The 25,050-nt window shown below is 40.2% G+C and overlaps 1 protein-coding gene across 1 annotated transcript in view; it reads left to right on the forward strand.

The window, feature by feature from the left end:
• The first annotated feature begins 757 nt into the window (after positions 1 to 757).
• The window catches only part of SLC22A15 (solute carrier family 22 member 15), a 32,144-nt gene continuing 7,851 nt past the window's right edge, over positions 758 to 25,050 (forward strand). Inside the window, exons 1-8 of the mRNA XM_039718042.1 lie at positions 758 to 1,014; positions 13,874 to 14,086; positions 17,205 to 17,337; positions 18,355 to 18,519; positions 19,986 to 20,115; positions 21,863 to 22,078; positions 23,621 to 23,761; positions 24,508 to 24,593. Coding sequence (XP_039573976.1) covers positions 928 to 1,014; positions 13,874 to 14,086; positions 17,205 to 17,337; positions 18,355 to 18,519; positions 19,986 to 20,115; positions 21,863 to 22,078; positions 23,621 to 23,761; positions 24,508 to 24,593 — 1,171 coding nt within the window. The 5' untranslated portion in view covers positions 758 to 927. The remainder of the gene's footprint in view (positions 1,015 to 13,873; positions 14,087 to 17,204; positions 17,338 to 18,354; positions 18,520 to 19,985; positions 20,116 to 21,862; positions 22,079 to 23,620; positions 23,762 to 24,507; positions 24,594 to 25,050) is intronic.

A 25,050-nucleotide genomic window follows, 5' to 3' on the forward strand; every position in this document is an offset into this window, starting at 1 on the left:
ACAATGAAGGCTCTCAAAACTATTTTCAGAAAATACATTGCAACTACAGTTTTGTGGAAAGTGGTGTAATGGAGAGAGGAATGTCCTTGCCAGGCATTAAATCAAGAACAGTAAGACTTGTGTGGGTGCAGAACTGACCTCTAGTGGCACCTACCAATAGCCCTATGTTCGATCCGTTTTTTGGTTGTTGTTTTTTTTTTTTTTTTTTTTTTTCCCAACTATCGGCAGGTAGGCTATGAAGTATCATTACAGAATATTCCACAGCTGAGATGTGGCAGCATGTTGGGGTGCGCTGTGAACTGACAGAAGCTAAGCAGCTCTGAGGGTACTCTGTGGGTACAGCTTCCCACGGGGCAAACCCGCTGAGCGCACACTGTGACTCCGCTGTGCCTTGCTGGATGAGACTGGACGGCGGGAGCCCAGCATGGACAACGCCACAAAACCGGGAACACCTCGCCAGCACGGAACCAGTGCAGCCTTCTCGCCCAGCCCGCAGGACCAGCGTACTGCCCTGGTCTAACCAAGGGTGCAGAGGCAACACCTCTGTGCCCTTTCCCGTTCCCAAGAGGCTAGGTGTGACTGCAGGAGGCACATCCCCGCAGTACGGTGAGAGCCCCGGCCCGAGGCCCCTCACGGCGCTCCCGCCGCCCCTCACGCCCCGGCCCCAGCCACGCAATCCCGGCCCGCGCGCCTGCGCTGAGCCCGCGCGCGTTTCCGCTTCCCCGCCGGGCGCCCGGGAAGGAGGGAGGCGGCCGCATCCCTGCTGCTCTCCCCGGAGCCTGCGCATGAGCACCGCATCGCGCCTCCCGCCCTTCCCTCCTTTCCCTCCTCCTCCCCGTTCTTCTGCTCCAGCTCCGCGAGGGCCCAGCCGCCGCTCCGCGCCCCGCCCCGCCCCGGGAATGCGCTGCTCGGCGGCCGCGGAGCGGGATGGAGGTGGAGGAGGCGTTCCCGCTGGTGGGGCAGATGGGCCCCTACCAGGTGTACCTGTGCGTCCTGCTGGCCGTGCTCCTCCAGGTGAGAGGCCGCCCTTCCCGCCCGCTCTGGTCCCGAGAGGGAAGCAGTGCCGGGAGGGGGATGCTCTGGGTGCGGTGGACAGCTGTTCCCAAAGTGCTGGGTGTGTGTCCCTGCCGGGAGTGCTGCCCGGTGCGGAGGCTGCTGTGGGAGGGCTTCTGCTGAGGGCTGCTGGTGGCACTGACACGTCCTCCCCTCTGGGTCTGTCCTGCAGCAGCGTGCTGCGCTCCTGGGACACAGGTGACCTCTGCCCAAAGGCCGCGCTCAGTCCTGCAGAGGGAATTTGGGGCAGGCAGCTGATGCTCTCTGTGCCGCGGTTACACCTTGTGCCACTCGTGGAGCACGTTAGGAGCTGGTCAGGTGAAGGGATGGCTGAGGTTAAACGGAGGTTTCCGTGACCTGGACTGGAAGATGTGGACTTCTGTAAAAGGCTCTCCTGGGAATCCTGCACAACCCGGAGTTAATGGGCTAGATGGCAATTTCTAGGTTGCGTGTGGCTTGATTGTCACTGATAAAGTGACAGGTGGCCACTGATATCTCTGTGTGCAGAAGCTCTCCTGTAACCAGCTGACAGGTGATGATTGCTTATGGTGCTTTGATTTGCCCTGACTTAACTCTTAGAGTACAGGGGCAGTGTCTCTTCATTAGGTATTGGATGAGGCCCTGCATTTTGGGCAGTCAGGTTTGTGACATACCAAGCTGGAACTCTCTTAAGTTTCCTGATAAAAGTGGAGTCCAAAATAACAGTAGAGTGCTAGAAGAGAACACTCTTCTAGTGCTCTAGAAGAGACAGGTTCCCTGGAGAGAGTTTCAGAGACCCTGTGTACAAGTGATGTGTGCTCTGCAGCCATGTTTGTCGCCTTTCCATTTCGCTTCATCTTTGTTCATATTCCTGTGAGGACAGGGAAGGAAGACAAGAATAATACGTGTACTGTCACAGTCAGGCGTAGGACTGAAGTATGGTTTGGATCTGACAGAAGTCTGGTTTAGCCCAGGTTAGCATCAAAAACTTCATTGTCATGAATTCAGCTAGGCTGACAAGTGCTGGGTTACTTCCGCTGTGGAAATTTAATAGTTGCAGGAAGGAAGAGGGGAACTTCCACTGTGGAAATTTAATAGTTGCAGGAAGGAAGAGGGGAACATAAATGTCCTCCCTCCTCTGCTGACCTGTATTTTGTACTAATCAAGAACTTCAGTCATGAGCTGTGAGACTGAAGATGACTTTTTGTGGCAACCTCTACTTCTCCTAAACTGACCAAAATATTAAGATGCTTTATGAGATGACCAAAGAAAATTAAGATGCCCAGTCCTGTTGGATGGAAGCTCTTCACTTGGTTGTAAAGTTATGATGATAAACAGCAAAAGCTTTGTAGGTTTCTATTTCCTTCCACTGTTTTTTTTCCTTTCTTTCTTTCATTTATAGTGATTTAGCTGATTAATTCCTTAAAATTATTTTGTTTATTTTGCTGGCCACCTGGCTAGAAAATGTATATGTTCACTGAAGATTAAGAATTAAGGAAGCAATAGTTACTATTTCTTCCAGTGCTGGTCATGTTCTGGAATGAACTGCAAACCATGACTAGTGCTCTGTGTTTCCAGAATTTTTAGTATGGGTCACCAGTTTGTTCCATAATGTTTGTGTTTGTTTGGTTTTTAATGGATTAACTTGCATGTCTCATGGGAGAAGTAAACAGAAGAATCTTTGTAAATCCTGGAACTAATTCAGAATAAATAAAGAAGGATAGCAGGTTTGCAGGTCTGCTTTTTTTCTCCTCATGTTATCTTTAATTCTTGAACTGTACCAATGATTATCATCCCCTGACTCGTAGGCTTCTTTACTTCAGATCATGCAGGCACAGAGTCTGTAAGGAGGTTAGATGTGAAGCTTGTTGTCTTTCAGTTCAAGAGTAGATTTGGACTTATTCATCTGGTTCCTGCTTGGGTGGTTGATTGCTCTTTGTGTTCCTTTACTGGTGCCAAGTTACATAGTGTGTCACGGGGAAGTGCGAGAGCAAGACTGAAGGCAGGTTCCACGACTGGTGTTAATCTTTTGTCTGGTTTATCATCAGCCTCTGGAGCATGGACCCACAGGTAAGTAATGTATCTTGTGTGTGTGGTGTAGAATATAGATGTAGGTAATCGTGGGCTCCTGTAGTGGATTAGCATATGGCAGCAGAATGAGAATTCCTGGTAGTCTGTATCACTGGCTGTGCCCTGATTATTCCATTTTGTTGCTAGTTTCCCTGTCCCTTTCCATGTGCTCCCTCAGCTGGCCTATATTTTTGTGTTGGCCTGTTGGTATAAAAAATATTTCTACATTCTTAAAGGTAAGAATACCCAATGTGTGAAAATACTGTCTGCTGTGTCCAGTCCCTTCATCTTTGTAGCCAGTATCCAGAGCTTGGACTCTGTGCTTTCCCTTCCCAGTAAGATTCCCAGCAGGTACACTTGCTTTCCATAGGCTTTTATGCTTTTTCATCTCTGCATGTTATTAATATATTTGAGTTTCATAGTTTATAAATAGATTCCTTCATTTTAGTGGTTTTATTTAAATATAAATTTCTACAGTAAGCAACTTCCACCAGGTAGCCTTAGTGTAGCCTTAGTGATAGTGATGTATCTGGTCTCAGACATAGTTTAGTTCACAGAACTTCTTTGAGTCAAGCTCTACCAAACACTTCTGTCTGTCGGGGTGAGACTTTCCATATGAGTCAATTTTCAGGTGAGCTTGAGTGAATGCTTCCACCAGGTAGCCTTAGTGATAGCCAGTGTATCTGGTCTCAGACATAGTTTAGCTCACAGAACTTTGAGTCAAACTCTACCAAACACTTCTGTCTGTCGGGGTGAAACTTTCCATATGAGTCAATTTTCAGGTGAGCTTGAGTGAACTGGTGCTTGATATGTGGAATGAGCTTACTGACATTCTGGCAAAAACCTCCAGGTTGCTTCTAATTAGAAAAATGTTTTTCTATGTTATCAGTGTAAAACTAGATTAAGTGTGAGTCTTGTGTGCTCCTTCTTTCATCTTCCCTGATTTCTATTATTCCTCTGCTACATGCTGCTGTTATTCATTAACCTGCTGAGCTTTTACTGTATCAGGGTATGCCTGGCTTAATCACTACCAAGTTAATAGGAATTTGGAAGATTTTTAGCCGTGTTCTGTGGCAATAGTTACTGACTGTATAATGGACTGACAACAGCTGACTGACAATAGAGAAATGTTTTTCCAAATGATTTGGAATTACAGAAAGACCAGACTTAGCTGAAGAATGTGAAGATTGACTAATGATGTGAAATTAAGGCTGGATTAGTCTTGCATTTCTAGTATATCTTTAAGAAAGTGAGGAAGAAACAAAGGGAGCTGATAACTCTTAAAATACTTAGGACTTTTTTTTTGAGCTTAAAGTAAGCACTTGATACCTGCTGATTACTGGAAAGGTTGTCACAACATTTTGAAAAAACTATACTGAAGTATTATTAAAGAACAGTCTTTTGGTGTTTGTTTAGTGTGTGTAGCAGTGTGAGACAAAATCCCACACCATGATCAGATGCTTCGGAGCACACAAACATATTTTGAGCTTAAAGTAAGTACTTGATACCTGTTGATTACTGGGGAGGTTGTCACAACATTTTGAAGAAACTATACTGAAGTATTATTAAAGAGTAATCTTTTGGTGTTTAGTGTGTGTAGCAATGTGAGACAAAATCCCACACCATGATCAGATGCTTCAGAGCACACAAGCATACTTAAAAATAAAAAGTTTCTTTGTTTCTTGTGGTTCAACATACCCGGTTGAATGAGTCTGGCCTGTGCCAGTGAATTGGAGCTACAGGATTGCCCAAGCCCAAACAGAATGGAAATGTGCTTTTACTGTATCTCTACTAAAAGGCTTTAAAAAACATGTTAAAATTCAGACGGAAGTTCTTGTTTGCACAGCTGAAAAGGGCTTTGCACAGTAATATGGATCATTACCAAGGGTGGTTGTTCCTGTCCATCTTGGGAACTCCTGACTAACTGAAGGGAGGATGTAAAAACAGTTAAGATAGTTACATCAAGTTGCTTGAATTATACCTTTGCCTTAAACTGTTTGTGATGCAGTGCACCTGTAAAGAGTGGTGTTGCTAATGTCACTTTACTGTTGACAACAACATCGTGTATGACTTATGTCATTACAATATCCCAGTGCAGAAAGATGGTCTTTAATCATCCCATCTGCACAAATGTTTTGAGGGAAAGCACATTCTGGGGCATGTGGCTTAAGTACATTCCAAATCTCTACAAATAATTCAGAAGAAATAGTGTCTGTCTTCAGACTGGATGCACATGTGATCCCCTATGTAGCCTTGCTTAACTGTTTCTTGGCATTTCTTCTCTCTGCCCTGTACGTACTCTACCTCTTTTAATGGCATAAGACATCACTCTGTAGTTACAATGACAGTAATGAAATACTTGGTCAGTGAATCTTCTTTTAATAGTTATATTTGCTTGAATCTTTTAAACTTTTCTTTGAACCGGCTAGAATTGATGGTACATTGAGCAACTTATTCCCAGTCCTTGATGATGTATGCTATTTTGATTTTATCTAAATAGGAAGAGCAAAACAAATTGGAAATGTAATGAACAATTTAAAATTAAGAAAGGAGAGGGATATTTTACAAATTGCATTACAGCTCTGGTATAGTGTGCTGCAGTTGTTCCAGGGGCATCATGACAGGTACGGTGTTTACCCAAAGTTGCTTGCACTGTAACTTACCTTACAGGCACTTGTACTGGAACTGTGTCTAAGTGATCAAGGTGGCAGATATAAAAAGGATTTTCAGAATTTCTGTGTAATCTTTTTTGAGCTTGATTTCTTCAGTGTTTGTTTTGTTTTCTGTATGTGGGAGAAGTATGAGTTTTAAGTCTCTCTGGTTCTCAATAAAACAGTTGTAGAATGCGTGTCAGACATGTCACTTCCATGGAGGACAGATTTCAAATGTGGCATGAATACAAACATAAAATCTAGGAACACAAATGTTTGCAGTTGTAGAATGCGTGTCAGACATGTACAGTCACTTCCATGGAGGACAGATTTCAAATGTGGCATGAATACAACCATAAAATCTAGGGACACAAATGTTTTTTCTTGAGAAAAGCTTTGTATTCCCACATCTTTTTGTGTATTGTATCCTACTCAGAACATGCTGAAGGATGGTGTTGCTTTCCATGTAAACATGAAGGCTTTTAGAGTACTTGCATCAATATAAATCCTTATTCTGGTATAGCAGAAACTCCTCCTGTTTGGGAGGACAAGTAAATGAGGTGGGTGTGAGTGTGTAAGCTATTGATGCATAAAGATGTGATGCCACTCATTTAGCTAAGAATATTTCTGTCTGAAAGTTGATGGAACTGCTAAGTGAAGACAAATCCTACCGTTTACTTCAATTGGGTGGGGGAAATCTTTCAAGAAAAAAAATTAGTTCTTGGTTCACATGTCACATTTGATTTCAGTGGTGCTAACCAACAATCCTTGGTCTCTTTGTCCTTCTTTGAGATCCATAACTAACTTCCTTAAGAGAGACAATCACCTGCCTTTAATGTTATTACATTTATGACTTTAAAAATATGAATGCAGCTGATGCAGACATTGTAGTATTTTCTGCAGAAAACCTGAAATAACAGTGCTGGGCTGTGACATGCCTTATTAGCAGTGGGGTCCTTAACTCTCAGCTAGAGTGCAGAAGTCTGGATGCTGATTAATTTTAAAAAGGTAACTTGCTTCTGTTTGTTTTTTTAAAAAAGAATCCCTGGTGAAGGGAACTTAGGAATATGTAATCAGCTGCCTATGCCTTCATCTTCCCTTAAAGTTATGTTGTGCCTTAATCAAACCAGTGCATCATTCACATACATTTATCTGCAAGAATATGGTCAGAGCAAGCTTGAGGTGAGAAGAAATGTGAGATATAACTTTAAGACCTTAAGACCTTCCCTTCTTTAGCTGTATCTGAACTGCAAAGCACATGCAATTGAGCTCATATTTAGGTGTTTTTAAATACCAGTTAATAAACACCTTTTAATACCAGTTTTTAATGCCAGTACAAACACCTCTACTCAGCTTCTGCAATTTAACTTGCAAGGCTGACTTCAGCTTCTGTGCAGTTCAGTCCAAGAAAAACCCCAAGAAAACAAAAAAGAAAAAAAAAAACAAACACCCCCCCAAAAAAAGAAAAACAAACCAAAAAACCAAAAAAATCAAAACCCTAAAAGCAAACCAAAATCCTAACCCTTTTATTTAAAAAAAGAAGAAAGGTGGCTGCATGGTGTGTGTAGAGTGAAGTTGTCAGAATGAGCTTGCACTGGAGTTGTGGCTGAATGCCTTGATTTTTGCAAAGTCTTTTTAACAGGGAATAATGGAAGGTGCCTGCAGGCACAGTGTCAGTAGTGATTGTCATCTTTGTATGGGCTATGGGTAAAATATTTGAGGAGATGTTTTCAGATTATTAATAATAAAGTTGTTATTACATAGAATGTTTGGAGCAATGGGATCATGTTTGGACTCAGTGGGAGCTGAAGCAATCCCATCTTCTGCTATTTATCTTTTAGTCTGATAAACTACAACCCATCTAGCCAATCTGTCCTCTAAGCACCCTTGGAAGGGCAGCCTGGGAGTTAACAGGCATAATTCTACTGGGTAGCAAACAGTATGATTAAAAATATTTGTATTATGACACATTATCTCCCCTTCCTTCTTTTCTGCCCCTGCGTACACACAGTCTCCAACTCTCCATGTTTTGTGGGCAATAAATTACCTGTGATTTTCCACTAGTAATATCAAGGCACTCCTCGCTGACACGTCTCCATTTTACAGGCTCTAAATTCCTTTCCTCTTGGGTGAATTAGTAGGTGTTAGTAGTAATTTAATTCAGAATAGTTGTTTCCCGATTTCAGGAGATAGTTGCTCTTTATTTCTGATAAAGTTTTGTGTTTTCAAATGTCTTTGTTGTGTTAACTGAAGTGGTTAATAGAACCACTTCTTTAAGACAGTGCTTCTTGTGTATTGTTTACATTAAGCAAAACCTGTTTGCTTTTTCCAAGTGTTAGCCCAGTGGGACTGGAGTCCCTCTGGAGCAATAACATCTGTTTTCTAGGGCTTGTCTGTTTACAGTGTGATCTCTGACTAAGTTTGCAGTTTAACCTGGTTAAATGTTGTGTTTTCCTGGTCATTTTCCCAGTCATGGTGGGCTCAGGGTGAAAGGGTGTTAAGAATTTGCCTTGGAAGGCTCGATGAAGGTTTTGAGATCCTCATATAAGGAAAGATGGAGCGAGTTGTGTGTATAGCTTATAAAACTTTGTGGTGTGATGTTTAGTTACTGGTGCCTTAAAAATAAATAAATACCTTTAATTAAGTCGTGTAATATCTTTGAATTTGTAGACCCTTGGCAGACTTCTTCCTGAAGAGGTTATGCCCTTTTACAGTAAATGTAAGAGTGCTGACGTAATTTTTTATTTTTTTTTTTAACACTTTTAAGAAGTAATTCAGAGAATTCTGAGGCCTGTAGGCTGTAAGCTGAAAATCAGTGGTTTAACAAGTTTCACAATAAAACTGGAAAAACATATCTTTTCAGTTCTGGAGCATCATATTGCTCTGAAATAGTAGTAAACAGAAGACATTTTTCAGTTTAAAAAACCCATAAACAAAACACAAGTGGATCTAATTGCTTATCCTCAGACAGGTCCTTAAAATGAATAAATAAATGAAAGTAGCTTATACAAATGTCAGCATTGTCTTTTAGTCTGGATACTTAAACAAAAACTTTGGAAGTAATCACTAAATTACCAAGTTAAATGCTTTAGCCAATAATATGCTTCTCTTATAGTCTTAGCAGAACTGCCCCTCTGAGACCAGGATGCTCATCCAGTATTCCTTGGCAAAATGTCATGCAAAGGTGAGGACTTTGATCTCTTAAAATACTGCCTGTGACTCAGATAAGTTTATAGCCAACACAGGCTAGAAAGTACGGAGAGAAACAGGGGCAAACATGAAAGGCAGACAAAAGAATAATCATTAATGTGGAAGCAGGACTAAACCCTGCCTGATACTTGTTAGCCCACAGTTCCTGCTTTTTTTATTTTTGCCAGCAGTTGCTGACTTTTTTTCATGTTACTCTATAATAATACCATTGGGATGGTCCACTCCTGGGCTGCTTTGCACTATATTCATAAACTGGAATGGGAACTTACATCACTTCTTTGCTTTATTAATTTCTAAGTCCTTTTCCTCGTAAGACGAGTGGAGTGGCACTTTTGATGTGATAATGGTGAAACCGTGTAGCTGGTACTTGACTGAGGAGTTGTGGCACTTGATTGCACATTAATGTAGTTTGCCTACCTTGAATATTCCTATTGAAGAAGAGGTAGTACTGATAGTGCTTTTTGTAATTTTGGTTCATGTATATTTGCCTTGGTTCTCTAACTTACCATTCCGTGAGCTTTCTTTTTGCCTTGTGTTTCTAAAGGCAGAAAAATAGCACTTGGAACTTCATTATTCTGTTCAGAGACGTGTCAACCTGTGATGTGAGTGGGGTGCTGTGTTCCCGTGGCCCTGTCAGACAGAGGTGTGTACACAGGAAATGTTGCAGAAGGCTTGTACAATGAAGGTGTTTGCTCCTCAGACACCATGAAAAGTAAAGCAGCCCTTGTCTGTGTATGGCAGCAGTCACCTGGCTCATGGGCATCCAGGCTGAGCAGGAGCAACAAACCCCTGCTGCTGCCAATGCCCACCCAAGTAACACTGAGAATGAAACAGAGCTGAGAGGGCTGTGTTTGGATAATTTGGAACAGGAGGGAGAAGCTAGAGGGGCATTTTCCACAAACCTGTAGGAGGCGAGGCTCTAAGAGTTGTGGTCTGCGGTGCAGTGTTTGTCTCCATCGTGGATGTTAAAGAATTTTTAGGATGAAGTTATGTAAGGTTTTGGACAGACTTTGGACTTCTTGCTGTGGATTCTGAAGGCCAGCAGTTTCAGGCTTAAAAACTCTACACTGTGTGGGTTTTCTCTGTTTGTCTGCAGAAACCCTAAGTTCTTTCAAAATATGTGTCCGCTCTGTGTTGGTAAGTCACAGGTAATAACCAGCAATGGTTACATTCTGCATGGGAGGTATTTCCTGTCAGAGTGGGTCTGGCCTTAGTGAGGAACTGAGATGTCATGTTCTTCTGCACATGGTGATTCTTCACTTTAACTACCAGAGCTTTTCCTTCTGTCATGTGGTGTTCTCCCTCTTACTGTGCCACCACGAAGGGAGGGATACTTTCACGGAGGAATGTGTTGTCAGCAGCAAAGAATAATTTTGCAGCAAGAAGACATTGTAGGGCTTTTCTACATAGGAATTGTTGAGGAGAAAAAGTAATGTGGATTTAAAGCCACATCACCCTTTGGAGATGACTTGGAGCAGATGAGATCATCAGATTTTCAAAAATTAGGTTGCCCTCCAGCTTTTCAGCTGCTTGTCATGGGTTCAGAAGAAATTACTCTAATCTTGAACTGTAACCATCTCTTTATCAAAAGCTTCTGCCAGAGCAAGGTCATTCATTGTTCTTCTTTAATTTCTGTCTTTCCTCTGGGCACAGTTTTAATGTTTCTGTATTCGAAAGGTCAGAAATTACTGTCTTACTCATTATTTTGTTCAGCAATGAATGCTTCAGCTGATACTTGTCTAGAATGATCAGGCTAGTTGAGAATTGCTGATGAGCTGACTAAAAATGTTGAAAGCTCCTCTTCCTAGAATTGAAGTATTGCTTTTCTTTTTTCATTTGTACTTCATAATGGGTAAATTATGAGGTCTAAAAGAGTTTCTTAAATTATTTTTGTGTTCATTTTCACTATTCACAAATTAAACTTTAAATTCATCTCCCCCTTCCTTGCTAGTCTTACTAGAGATTCTGCATCCTTCTTGGATGTAATTTACTATGAAAACAAGCATCTCAAAAACTGGTCAAGACATGGCAGCACTTCTGTTAATATTAACTTCAAGTTAATTTCAAAATCTTTTAGTGAAATAGCTTTAACTGGCTGATTCAAATCCCTTCTACATAGCAGGGAACGTGAAAGTTTACAGGTTATTAGGGTATTACCTTTTAATAAATTTCCTTATACCACAGTTTTCTAATTTCAGCAGACTATAAAATTTTAACAAATAGGAAAAACCTCAACTAGCAAAACTCTGAGTATCTCATCACCAGTGACTGGGAGCTGGTGCCTTGTCTCCCTGTACTTGGTATTCATCTTGGTTAATACAGATCAGTGCAGGGAATTTGATAGGGAACTGTTAATATCTATATAAAGCAAATTAAAATGTTTTATGAACAGGAACTGTACACTAAATGACACGTATTTGGGTTATAAAACAAATGAAAAATGAAGGGTTTTGTTTGCCACAGTGCATATAATGTAGTCATTTTCTCTTTTATACAGTTGTTATATAACATTTCTATTTGATTTGTTACTGTTTTGTGTTGTTCGCCAATCTGCACAAGTATGTTACTGTTAAGTGCAAGCATTTAGAATTCTTAAGGAAGAAATCTTCAGATTCATTAACACAACTCTTACTTAAAAGAAAACTTAATTACAAAATAAAGTCTAGAGTTTCCTTCAACATGTTTTTAAAATCACTTCTAGAAAATACTTCTGACCTTCAGAATTGTCTGAATTTTGGGGGGTGTTTTGTGGGCTTCGTTTTGTTTCCACAATGAAATTAATAAGATTTATTGTACCTCTTACCCAGAATACAAGGCAGGCGCCCACTAGGAAGGAGAGTTTTGTGTCAGCAGTGACTCAGTGAACTTGAGTATAGAACAATACTATCTGATAATATCAAAACACATCTCCATCTTCGTATGGTTTGCTGATTGCACAAATCAATTGAAAGTGTTTCTATCTTTGTGATAGCCTTATTTGCTGCACCCACTAGGATGTCAAAGGCTGATTGTTAGGGGTTTTTTATTGAAAAAACCCTGTAGTGTTTCTGCATGTGCCTGCAATCACTTATTTTTCTATTCAGTTTTCTGTAGCTGGTTTCACCTCGTGCAAAAATGAAAAGTGTTGTGTTTTCCTTCTTGAAACTAAATGCCTTGAGAATTTAATTTCTTGATCTACTTCAAAAATATGCTTATTATTTCACAAGACAAAAGCAAGGATGTTATCACTTAGTCCTGGCACATAATTGTCTGAGTGAGTCTGTGTAGGGGGATACACCACACATCATGACCTGTAACTCTCATTTCTCAGTAATTTCAAGCTGTTCTTGAGAGTACTGTATCCACACATCCCTAGCAACGTGGTCACTCAGCTTTTTAAAACCTCTTTTCCCATGTGATCTTAGTCATTGCCTTCTTTCCCAGATGAGTTATTTTGCTTTTCATTGTTGTTGATCTAGAAGTTGTTCTCAAATAATAACAGTTAACTGGGGTTTGTTGTTTTTTTTTTTCCAAATTTCTTCTGATATTTAATAATTTTAATGGAAGATTGAAAGAGAATTATTTAAAAAAATATTTATCTACCTCCTGCCACTAAAGTAGCTGTTTGTCATGTAGAATACAAAGAAGAGCTGATGAGAAGAATTGCTTTCAGGGAATAACTTGGGGCTTTGTTTTAGTTGAGTAATAATTTTCACTTAGATCTGGGTGTGACTCCAGCTGCTCAGCTGTTGTACAGAGCAGAGCAGTATTATCTGATGGTGCTTGCATCAGAATTCAGAGGTCCTCAGGCTGCTTTTTTTGTACCTATGGTTCTCCAGTTTTGCGAGTTATTTGTGAAGCAGTCTTCTGAGAAAACACACTTCCTGTGGGTACGTTCTTCCCAAGAGCATGGGGAGGAGATGCTGGGAGCAGAGCAAGGACTGTTCAGGAGGTACCTAAGTAGGGTTTTAAGAAAGGAGAGACATGAATGAGGGCTTTTTATGGAGGAAGGGGTTTGTTTGTTTTGTCAGGAACCACTGTGCTGAGTACAGTTCCTCAATGAAGGCTTGAGATGAAGCAGTTTTATTTGGAGAGTGTGTGGGACTGTTACTAGCAATGCCTTTTGGCTTCTCTGAAGAGTTCATGATCCATCTTCTGTTGCAGAATTTGTGCCACTTCTATGTTCAAACAGGTCTCAAACCATGGGGGTTTAAGCTGTAGTTGTAATGTGACCTATGAATGTTCTCAGCAAGCAGCAGCAGCCCAGCTCTAGACCAGACTTGAAATGTCTGGGTTTCCAGCAGTTTTATTTATTCTTTCCTAAACAAAAGTGACTGTTCATCACTAATTATACCTTGTGTGTGTCTGTATATATGTAGGTATATTAAAAATGCATGTGTGTTGTTTCTGTCTCTTCTAAAGGTAAAACAGGTCCACAGAAGGTAGAAAGCCAGCAAAGAATTAATCTTGTCAAAACTGGGGAAGATTAAATATGAAACCATGAGGAGGAGATCTAGTCCAAATACCAAATAATAGGAGTGAACAACACAGGTGGAAAGAGAGGATACAAGAGTAATATATTTACATTAAAGAATCAGAGTTTTCTCCTCCTCAGCACATCTAATAGCTTTTCCTCCATTCATGTACCTGCTGAGGGTGGAAGTTTGGGGCTGTCTGACTGAGGGAAAGGTGTCAGGAGGGAAACGTCTCTCAAATATCCCACACATAAAAAGTGCAAGAACCACTTTGTTAAAGCTTTGGTTCTTCAGTGTGTGCTGTTTGGTAGACAGGGGCTATACACGACATCTCATAGTGGCAGAAAGCAAATTCAAAAATAGGAATACTTTTAATACTGATTTGATCTGGCTGTGGAGGAGACATTGCTTGGATTCATGCTGAGCATCTCTGATGTTTTTTGTCTTTCATGCCAGCTCTATGTGGCCACTGAAGCCATCCTCATCGCATTGGTGGGTGCAACTCCTCCCTACCACTGGGATCTCCAAGGGCTCTCAGCTAATCAGAGCCATGGCAACCATTCAGTGAGCGAGCAGGGAGCTTTTGGGGAATGGCTTCTGACTGCCAACGGCAGCGAGGTGCGTAAGCACGTACACTTCGGCAGCAGCTTCACATCCATAGTCTCTGAGGTAAGTCTGAGATGTGTTTTGCAGCCTCGGGTGTGAGTAGTAAATCTTACTGAGATGGTTTTGGGGGTCTCCTTGTACTGCTTTTTTCTTCCATACTTATGCATGTTTTGATTAGCAAATGAAACGTGCTACTTCCAGTTAGAGTCCAGGTAATGTGTTCGTGTCTTTACTGGCAACACAAGCTAGCTTTATATTGCTATGCAGCTATGTTCTGCTCCAAAACTTCCCACCTTTTCTGTGTGGAGGTTACATATTGCATCCTGCAGCCTGGTTCCACATTTGAGGTGGAATCATGATATTCATTTTACTAATTTGCCCAAAATCCTTTGTGGACTCTGAGCTCTTTCTGGCCATCCCCTTGCTGAGCTCCAGTGCATGTAGTGCATCCATCATACAGTTAGCAAGCAGTGGAGGAACTGGAGAGGAAGTGGCTCCTGCAGTTTTTGTGGCTCCACATGCAAGAACAATGGCAGTGGGGAGTCAGGTGGACAAAGAGCTCCCTCACATTCTATTCCAAAACAAGCTTTGGCTTTGTTGGCACAACCTCTGTGTTTTTTAAGTGATCACTTTCATGGTCTAGCCACAATCCCTACAGGAATGATTCCAGACTCTGCATTGATGTGTGCAACACCTGCCCTTCCTGGGTCTGTCAGTATCTGTTAATGTCAAATCTCTCTTCACAAGAGCCCTGAGTGCATTAGTTGCAAGGCTTGAATGTAGACCTGAGCTGTGGAGTCAAGTGTAGTACCATTTGATAGTTTGTGGCTATTGTCCTGAGGTATTAATGCTATCCAAATTGCTCCTGTAAAGCAGTTTATTGGTTAGGAGCATATTAATAAAAATGGCCAGCTTTGGAATAGTACCAAGCCTTTGTGTACAAAAGGCATTGCTTCTTATTCTTGCAGTAAAGAGGATATGAGTACTTATGATACCATTTAAATTAAAATTTTAATGGATGGTGGATTTCTTAAGCATTATTTAAAACTCAGTAAAGCTTTTGAATTTTCTCTGGGGTTTTTCTTTTTTATTTTTTTTAACTTGCTCAAGAATCTTTTACTGTCTTAAACGTCACAAGTCAGACATGCTTGTAGAGCATGACACAGATGTTTTACAGATCTTTATACATTTTGGTTGTATAAATAAGAAATACAGATAAAGAACAAAGCCCATTTGAGCAATAAAAAATCCTAAAAAAACTCCCCAACCAAAACAAACAAAAAATCCCAAACCCAAGGCAGCTTGTGTAGTCTGCTTTCTAATTCTTTAGCGTATGTTTCAGCAGAGGCCCATTTGAATAAAATATTTGTACCTCTTGTCTTTCCCTCCATTAAAGTACAGTTTTTATTAATTAGTTAGCTGAATATTTGGTATATTTGGAGGTTATGTGCTAAGCACAAACATTTTGAGGGAGAACATACATATCTGGAAAATATTTCACCACTAATTCATTATTAATCTAATTTCATGATTGATTGTAAAGAAGTTTTTTCCTACATTTAATGAGGGTGTGTCGATGCTTAACCTTGTGGCATCACTGATAACATGACCATTACAAATTTACTCTGAAAAATAATCTGAAATAAAAAGCTTGAATTGTGAATAAGCATATACGTAGCATGTTTTTATTTAGAAGAGAAAAGCATTCTGCTCTCTAAAGGGCTTAGACATTGAGATAAGTATTTTTTTTTAAAAAAGGAAAATTTGCTTTGCAACCAAATTATCCCTTAATCCCTGAATGATTCAGAAAGCGTCTCATGCAACAATTTTCATGTTGCCAGCTTTTTAAATTTTTATACCAAAAGTTAGGGCGTGATTCTTGCAATTGTTATAAAACAAACTGACCATGTTATTCCAGGATAAAATTAATCTCATATGCAATCGTTTTACAAATGCATTTTTCTGGCAATTGTTTTTGAAGTCTGCAGAAGCTTCAAAAGCTGATTTATGGTTTCAGTTGAATTTTGTCAGTCTTGTTTGGTTTCAGTTGAATTTTGTCAGTCTTGTTACTTTATGGATGCATTTCCTACTATTATCCGTAACTACCTTCTTGTTAAAGTAACAACTCAAAATGAAGCAGATATAGAAAGTAAGCAAGTTATTTTCTTGGAGCTTATGAATGATGTTTTGTTAGCATCCTAATCTTTGTGAGGTTTAATTGCATGGCTCTGTTCTCATGATGAGGTAGTTTATAACTGAGCTTTGAAATAATATAAGCTTTGCTAGAGAGGATATTTAATGAGATTTTGGTAGAGGAAGAGGAGATTATGAGGAGAAGATTAGAGAGTTATTGCAGGGATAATGACATAATCACCAGCTTACCAGCACAGGAAGAAGAGTTGGTTGTCACTAAAAGGAAACATTATCTCAAGGTGCAAGAGGAATAGTAAAAGAAAAGAACAGAAGATGTGGAGTGTTTTGAATACAAAAGGAAATAACTTGTGAACATTGAGAGCTTGGCGTATTTTCGTTCTGCACTTCTGTGGGGCAAAGAATTTTGTCAGGTTCAATTTGAGACATTAAGTCTGTAAGAATCAAACATTCCAAGATGTATTTGTATTGGATTTGAAGAACTGGAAACTATGAAGTGCACTGTAAACAAGATGGGTGTGTACAGAAAACCGGACTAGCCTGTCTAATGCTACCAAACTATTGCTCAGGGACAAGAGAGTTCATAAAGAGGAGCATGTGCAGGAGTATCTTAGGACATAAACCACAACTACTTTTTCACAATGTGTGTTCTACACACTGCAATGACACATGTCAATAGGTAGAGCTGAATCAATTTAGGTAAACCATTTTATGTAAAAGAAGGGATAGTGGGAGAAAGCTGCAAAAATTAGAATGTTGTGAGGAATCTGTTCTTGATTTCAGAACCAAAGACTGCATTTGATTTGGGAGAACTGTGATTGTTAGTCTCCTACGAGAAGTTTGGGAGACAGCAGTGGGGACTGGTGATTTACTGAATATGATGCTTAGGAGATTTATGAAGAGTTTGATCTTCTTTAAAGTTTGTAACATCCCCTCCAGCTATTAGCTGTTGGTGAACTGTTTGGATTCTGATTAATTTGCCTTTTTGCTGGTTTGTTGTTTCTGTTTTTTTCCTTCCCCCTCCATCCAGTGGTTTTTAATTGGCAATACATCCTACAAAGTCAGTGCTGCCAGTTCTTTCTACTTCAGTGGTGTGTTTGTTGGAGCCATCTCCTTTGGGCAGCTGTCCGATCGCTTCGGGAGGAAGAAAGTCTATCTCACAGGTAACCCCTAGACAAAATGAATGACATGAAGGTGTCGTGTCCCTGAAGATCAGTGGCAGCAGCCCATTTTCTGCTGAGAGCTTGATATGCAGCTGTAAATTGTGTGCTGTAATTTTGTTTGTTTTGGCATTCCAATATGCTTGTGCCATAGAAGTTCAGATGACAAATCAATATTTCACTGTTAAGTCACCATTTGAATTTCTACAAGGTGCTCTGGGTTTGTGAGTCACACCATAAAATGCTTTCATTCATGCAATGTTGTGCTCGTGGGATCTCTGCAAGTTGCAGTTGGTATTTTTAGTAGTTTTGTAACAGCATTCTTACCTGTATAACCTGTTAGGAATTTGTTGCATGTTTTATCCCGTCTGCATGATTTAATTTTTATGTATTTGTGAGCCTTGTACTGTTTTGAAGCTCATAAGCTTTCTAACAGTCCCTGGATCAAGCAACATTTGAAACTGCATGTTTTGTGTATGTATAAAATTGTGTGTCGATGCATGAGCATGTAGAGTTTAAAAGAAATGTTTTATGCTTTTTGTTTTTCCTTGAAGGAGCAGCACTCATTTTAAGCACAAAAAGGTGGGCCTGCTCTGCATGCAAACCCATCATGTATTGTCCCCTGGCGATGTTTCTCTTCTCTGGTTTCTATACACTGCTCTCTAAAAAATGAGGAGAGATATTTGGTCATATATTTAACCTGTGGCTTCTATATCATGGATAAATATAAAGCCGTCTTTAACAGTAGTCAGACAATGGTTCTGACTGTATAAAAAAACTGACTGCTATGAACTGAATTTAAAGGTTCAAACTGCAAACTGTGTATCAGAAAACCACTCCTGTGTCCCCTCCTTTTTGATATTGACTCTAGATATTTAAATTTCTTTCCAAACCTGTGGTGGTGGTGTTTACTATGATGGCTTAAGACAGATGCCAGTGGGCATCAAGTAAAGATACCAGTAAGTGCTTCTGTTTCTTTAGGAGCCCTTCTAAAATGATACTTTTTGCTTTATTTTCCAGGTTTTGCCCTTGACATCTTGTTTGCCATTGCAAACGGATTCTCACCCTCATATGAATTCTTTGCTGTTTCCCGATTCTTGGTAGGGATGATGAATGGTGGGATGTCACTGGTAGCCTTTGTTCTACTGAATGAGTGTGTGGGTACAGCCTACTGGGCATTAGCAGGTAAACTGCCTTTATTGTCAGAATTCATAGATTTCAATCTCACACACCACTTGAGGCACACAAAGCAGTTGCAAATTTAGCTCCACTTGAGCATATCTGCGATCACAGCCTTTGAACTCTGCTTGTTTAATATGAACCTTGGACAAGCAGGGTAGATGACTTGGGGCCATTCAGATCTCTGGATCACTCTTAATTGACAAAGACCCAGCTGAAACATCTCCCATGAATGTTACCAGCTAAATACTCATCCAAGGTTTGTCACAAATGAGCTCTACTAATCAGAATGTTGGACTCTGCTAAACAGAGCCAAGTGTTTGTATGCTAAATATAAATTCTTTCCTTCCTGTCAGTTCTTAAAATGAAATCAAAAGGGTTTTTATATCATAGGAGGATGAGAAAACTGTTGATTCTATGTTATTAAAAAAAGTTGTACCATGTAGTAATTATCCTTGGAATTTAGAACATAAGACACCCTTAACTGTCTTCATTGCTAGTGTTGGACCTGTCCTTCAGATATGTGTGTAACCTGTACTGCTACTGATGCCTTGTGAAGGCTGACCTAGAACAGAGGCTAGCTGGAGTTAAAGAATAAAGTAGGTATTTATTAAAAGGCCTCAATGGATCCACTTTGGGCAGTACAAGAACCCAGCCAGGGCTACACCCAAGATGAACCAAAATGGTCACAAAAATGGACAGCTGGTCAGAGGATCTCACACTTTTACAAGTTCTGGTTCATTTGCATATTGGAGTTAATTGTCCGACTATAGCTTTAGGTTATAAGTCCCATCCTTCTTTCTCTCTTCAGTGCACCGTTGTTTATGCTCTTGGGCCTGAAATTTGGATTGGTGGTCCTCAGTCCCAAACTAGAAAAGGAATTGTTTTGTCTAGCTATTCTGTGAAGAGAGCTTACCATCCCTTTATATGAAGTTCAGAACTACACACTAAAGCAGTACAGAATCTGAAAAATATGAAAGCTAAAACCTAAGGCATCACTAGAGCTCCAGGGCCTGACTTACAAAACCCAAGAAGTGCTATGCTGAGCCTGTTTTAAAACAGGGTGTCTTATAAATCATGAAAGCTATAAATGAATACTACATATTCCTAAAACTACCAGTTTTTCAATGTTTTGTAGTATTTATTCTTGCACATAGAAAGGTACATACTTACGCTGCATACATACACATATTTATATTTGGAATTATAAGACTTCATTGTTCACAGGGCTTTGTTGGGTGTGGGGGATGTAGAAGGGGCTTTTATTGATCTTTGCAATTAGATGTAATACTTCTGCTCTGCATGAATGAAGGACAGGGTGTTCTTTGGTCAAAGAGCTGTGGTTCTGCCTGACTTGCTGAATGAATTTTTGCTAGTGAAGAGGTAGTTCTTGTCTGATCCCATTTGTTGAGATTTACTAATGTTTCTTACAGAAGTGATAATGTTTTGTTTTATTTTTAATTGTGTGTTAGGTTCTATTGGTGGCTTGTTCTTTGCTGTTGGAATTGCCCAGTATGCTTTATTAGGGTATTTCATTCGTTCCTGGAGGACTCTGGCTGTTGTGGTTAATCTGGAAGGAACAGTCGTCTTTCTCCTCTCTCTGTAAGTTGTTCAAACTGAGTTTCATAAGGAAAGGTTTCAAAAAAAAAAACAAAAAAACCAAAAACAAAAACAAAACAAACAATCAAACAGAGTACCCAAACTATTAAGTCAAGCTGCCTTTCTAGGATGGCATGAAATGGTGTAAATAAGGTATTTCTCTCTCAACTTGTACACACCCCCTCCCCCCAGCATGGTCTGTGGTTTCTTCAAATAGTAGTGCTGCAATATCTGAGCCTGTAAGTCTGCACTGTACTGTGTGTGCAGTATTACTGTACCTGGGAACAGTGTCCAGGGTGGAAGAGAAGCACATCCTGTTCTTTAGCTGGTGCATGTAGGTGACCTAAACTGGTGTGCTGCGAGGCACTATAAATACATGTTAAAAGATACAGAAATGGTTTCATATATATGTGATAACATGATGCTTCTCCTGTGTTTAGGGGGAGCAGCATCAAAATTGCTTGCCTGTCCAGTCTTAAAAGTGACATGCAAAAGAAAAAATGGGCAGCTCCCTTTAATTTTTCAAATGTGATCTTTCTGGAAATAGTAGGGGCTTTGTGAATTGCAGCACCGAAAGCTCTGTGATACAGTGTGGCCTTCTTTTCTTACATGCTTTCTGACATCTAAATCTCAGTAACTAAAGAGTGAAATTACTTTAGCTGCTGTTTAAACTAGAGGTCTTTTCCTTTCCAATATCTATTGCACTTCAGTAACTCTTTGAATAAAGCTTTTGCTCCTCAAAAAATCCACACAACCCTTTCAAAGGAAGCATCAGAACTCGGGGAAGGTCCTTGAGGCTGTTCATGAAGTGAAAGGCAGAGATGACCCTTTGGATATTTCAAAACCTTGTGGTGATAGGCACCCTTGGGAAAAAAAAATTAACTTTCAGATTGATAGGTACAACTTTTTGAAGTGAGTTATGCTTGTGACTTCAGAGCTGTGCTCAGAAGCCTATCTTTCCTGTAAGAAAAGGTTTTTTTAATAAATTCCAGATTTCACACTGCCTCCTGCCACATTGCTTAAAAATTACTCAATGTAGAAAATACTTTCAGATTTTTATCCTGGAGAAGAAAATATGTTGTTTCTAAGCTTTTTTTTTTGGTGAAAACACAGAATCACATTCTTTTAAACTTGGAGGAAAAATACAATTTTTGGTCTGAGGCAAAAGTCTTAAAAAGCTTCTGGTCAAAGGCTAAAGTTTAAATTAGTTCTGGAAGCCTGAAAATAATAGAAGATGTGTGTAGTAGACATTGTTGGAGTTACAGACCTGTCAAGTGAAGAGTGCACATGAGGGACATGACCTTTGTACAGTTTCTGCTGCCTTGTCTGCGGGACAGAATTTGGCAAAAAGCTGAAAACTGGGAAGTGGAATTAGTCTTATGGAAAATGAGAAATGCAGTTAGTGGGTCTTACAGAAGCATCCTGTGTTACTTGTAGTAATGCATGCCTCCTTAATTCTGAATTCTCCAAAAACAGGATCCTAGTCATACTGTAACATGTAATGTTGTTCTTTCTGTGCATGCATATATGTACCCACGCCATGTAATTTCTTGGTATCTAAATTATGTATGGCTTATGTTTCCTTTCAGCATGCTTTGTTTCTGTTTCACTACATGAATTTTATACCTGAAGGGTTGTTTAAAAACTCTTTATTATACTGAAGTGCATTTCAGCCTTATTCCTTTAGACAAATTCAGCCTCATAGAGAAGAAAACCCCTAAAGGTGTCTGTGTGTGTGTGTGTGTTTCAGATTCATTCCCGAGTCCCCCCGCTGGCTCTATTCCCAGGGCCGACTGAACGAGGCAGAAGATGCCCTCTACCTCATTGCAAAGAGGAACCGCAAGCAGAAATGCACTTTTTCATTAAAACTCCCAGCAGAGAGGAGCTCCAGAGAGGCTGGCAGCTTTCTGGACCTGTTCCGATACAGGATTCTCCTGGGACGCACCTTGATCATGATGTTCACCTGGTACTACTGGAAATACTTTGTAGGCCCAGCTGTCCTACTGCGACCTCTTTAGGTCTTTGAGAGAATGTGGTGCTGAGAATTGCCTTGTCCTACGGATTGTTAGGGACACTGTACCTAAAAAGGATCCTTTATAGTATTTAAGTATCTATTGCAGTATTTCCTTAGTGCATTTCTAGCACAAAGCCACTTTTACAGTCCAGTTCTGAGGTGTTTTATCTCTCTTTTATCTCTGCATTTCTGTCTTGTGTTTTGGGTCTCAAAATAGTTGAGAACTACCCCTTCTGTTCTGACCCACAAGGATGCTGAGATTAGTCAGAGTGTCCTCCTCTTAGGCCCAGAGCTGTCAGTATCTCTTCACATGGATTATTCCTTGTTTTATGTGTAAGGAGCCCATTAGCAGGGTTGGCCTACCTTGTCTAATGAGTAGACATCATAGGCAACAGTTCTTAAGAGAAAGTGCTTGCTGTTGCTGCAGTGAGGTGCAGGAGCCCGTGATGCTCCCTCCAGTTACTAGCAGAAATTTAACTCCAAAAGTGCCTGGTTTTTTTTCAGATCTCTCACTAGCCCTGAGGTCTTTTGCTGCTTCTTTAAAATAACCTTATGTTTGACATAGTATGCAGGTCCTTGGGCATGACTGCTCCTCACTGTGCTTTTATAATGCACATATTTGGGAAAGATGTATAAATTAAGAATAAAACAAATGGTTTTGTCAGCATACAGCACTGAGCCATTTTCATGTTGCTTTTCCAAGTGCTTACTGCAGAATAAATAGTTGATTATTCTGTTATTTAAATGAGAATTGCTGATTTGCTGCAGAATGAATTTGTGACCAGTTTCTTTCCTCTCTGTAAAGACAACTCTCTTTACAGGGGTTAACATGACAGTAGGGTTACAAAAGAAAAGTTAAACAGAATTGAAGAATGAATGAGTAAAACTGGACCAAAGTGTAGAAATTAAAAGAAGTTTGAACTGCTTGAGAAATTTGGTTTACACACAATTGGAAAAAGTGTAGATGAACATGTAACCTGATAAAAACAAAAGGGACAAAGACATTTCTGAAGTTAAATAATACAGTCATGATTGGTTTTAACTTTATACTGGTTTATGCACTTTGTAAGTGTAATCTTGAGTTTTAGTTGAAGAATGAATGAGTAAAACTGGACCAGAGTGTAGAAATTAAAAGAAGGTTGAAGTGTTGTTTGAACTGCTTGAGAAATTTGGTTTACACACAATTGGAAAAAACAAAAGGGACAAAGACATTTGTGAAGTTAAATAATACAGTCATGATTGTTTTTAACTTTATACTGGTTTATGCACTTTGTAAGTGTAATCTTGAGTTTTACCCAGTAGTAAGTCAGGAATTGGGTCTTTGCTGGGACAGAATGGTTTACTTCCATCCTACACTTACAGAGAAACATTTTAGACCTATCTGCTGAAACACTAGATATAGTTGATAGTGTATTATGCCAGACCAGTGCTTCGATTTGGCAGACAAAGTGTCAGCTCTGATTTCACTTCTTTTTTTCCTCCTGTCTTTTGCAGGTTTGTGTGCAGCTTGGTTTACTATGGTCTTACCCTTAATGTGGGTGACTTAGGCGGAAGTATTTATGCCAATTTAGCCCTGTCAGGCTTGATAGAAATCCCAGCGTACCCAATCTGTATTTACTTGATTAACCAAAAATGGTAAGTATGGAATTTATTAACCCAATACAGGATTTCTAAACCTAACTTCTCTCAAAGATAGGTTTTCTGTGTATCACACCTCCTAGCTTGTATCCGTTGTGTGGGGCTTCCTGCTTCGATGTGAAAGTGTCATTGATTTATGTCTGTTTCAAATAGCAGTTTAACTTGTTTTCAGTCGCTCACCTCACGGTGAGCCATCCCTGTGGCTTGGGTGGGGTTGATGTAGCTCGGAGGAACCTGCGCTGCCTGCCAGCTAACACTAGATAGCGTCCTTCCCACCGCTGCCCCGTGATCCCGTCCTCGCTGCTGGGACAGAGCTATCCCGCCTCCACTCTGCTCGGGCTGTCCTGTGCTCTCGTGCAATAGCAGTACCTCTGTGAGCTACTGTGAGAGCAGAGCAGATATTCTGCCTTTTCCTGAACCACTCTGGACAACGTCTCTCAGTTTTTGTAGAGTTTCCTCCCAGTCTCTGCTCTGTGTCTCCTGAGGAAGTTTACAAATGTCACATACAGCAGGAAGCAGCCCAAATCCTAGAAATTGTCAGTTGCTGTATAAAGTTGGCTCTCATTTTGTTAAGTGTGCAGCAGAAGCTTGTTTAAAAATGGTGTGAGAGGAAGTGTCGGTGAAAGATGGTATTCAGAATTCCCAACTTCAAAGAAAGAGTCAGTGTGAATTCAGAGGATTCATTACTCTGCAACACACAAACCAAAGGCAGAATATAAACCTTTGTTATCTTTGCGTATCAGGTTTGGTCGGAAACGAACGTTGAGTGCATTTCTGTTCCTGGGAGGATTGGCTTGTCTTATTGTCATGTTTCTGCCTAAGAAGAGAGGTAAGTAGTTTTTGTTTCTGAGCTATGTGATATGAACTGGTAAAAGCAGCATCCCACAGCACAACAATTTGATAGCTGCTGGAAGATTAGGCTCATACCACATGTGAGTCTCAGTTTTTGAAGCTGGAGAAGCCAATTCATTAGACAAAAGAATAAGTTTTAACCTTCCTAAGACCCTAGAAAAAACTTCTTAGTAAGGTTTGGATTTGAATTTTTGCCTTTGGATTCTGCCCTTTACCTCTGTTTACATCAGTTGCTCCTTTCCTGTGTTTTTGACATAATACCAATGAATGATATTTCTTGTGGTATCTCCAATAGCTAGATGATAGGTTAGTGTAAGTAGTACCCATGCAACTTGGATATATCTCTCCAAGTGGAAGATCAGTGTCAGAAGATCTGAAGAACTGAGTGATGGAGCAAGTTTCCATCTTTGCCACACTGCTCAGTAATATTCAAA

The sequence above is a fragment of the Passer montanus genome, unplaced genomic scaffold, assembly GCF_014805655.1.
Source record: "Passer montanus isolate IOZ18808 unplaced genomic scaffold, ASM1480565v1 scaffold39, whole genome shotgun sequence".
NCBI classification, from domain to species: domain Eukaryota; kingdom Metazoa; phylum Chordata; class Aves; order Passeriformes; family Passeridae; genus Passer; species Passer montanus.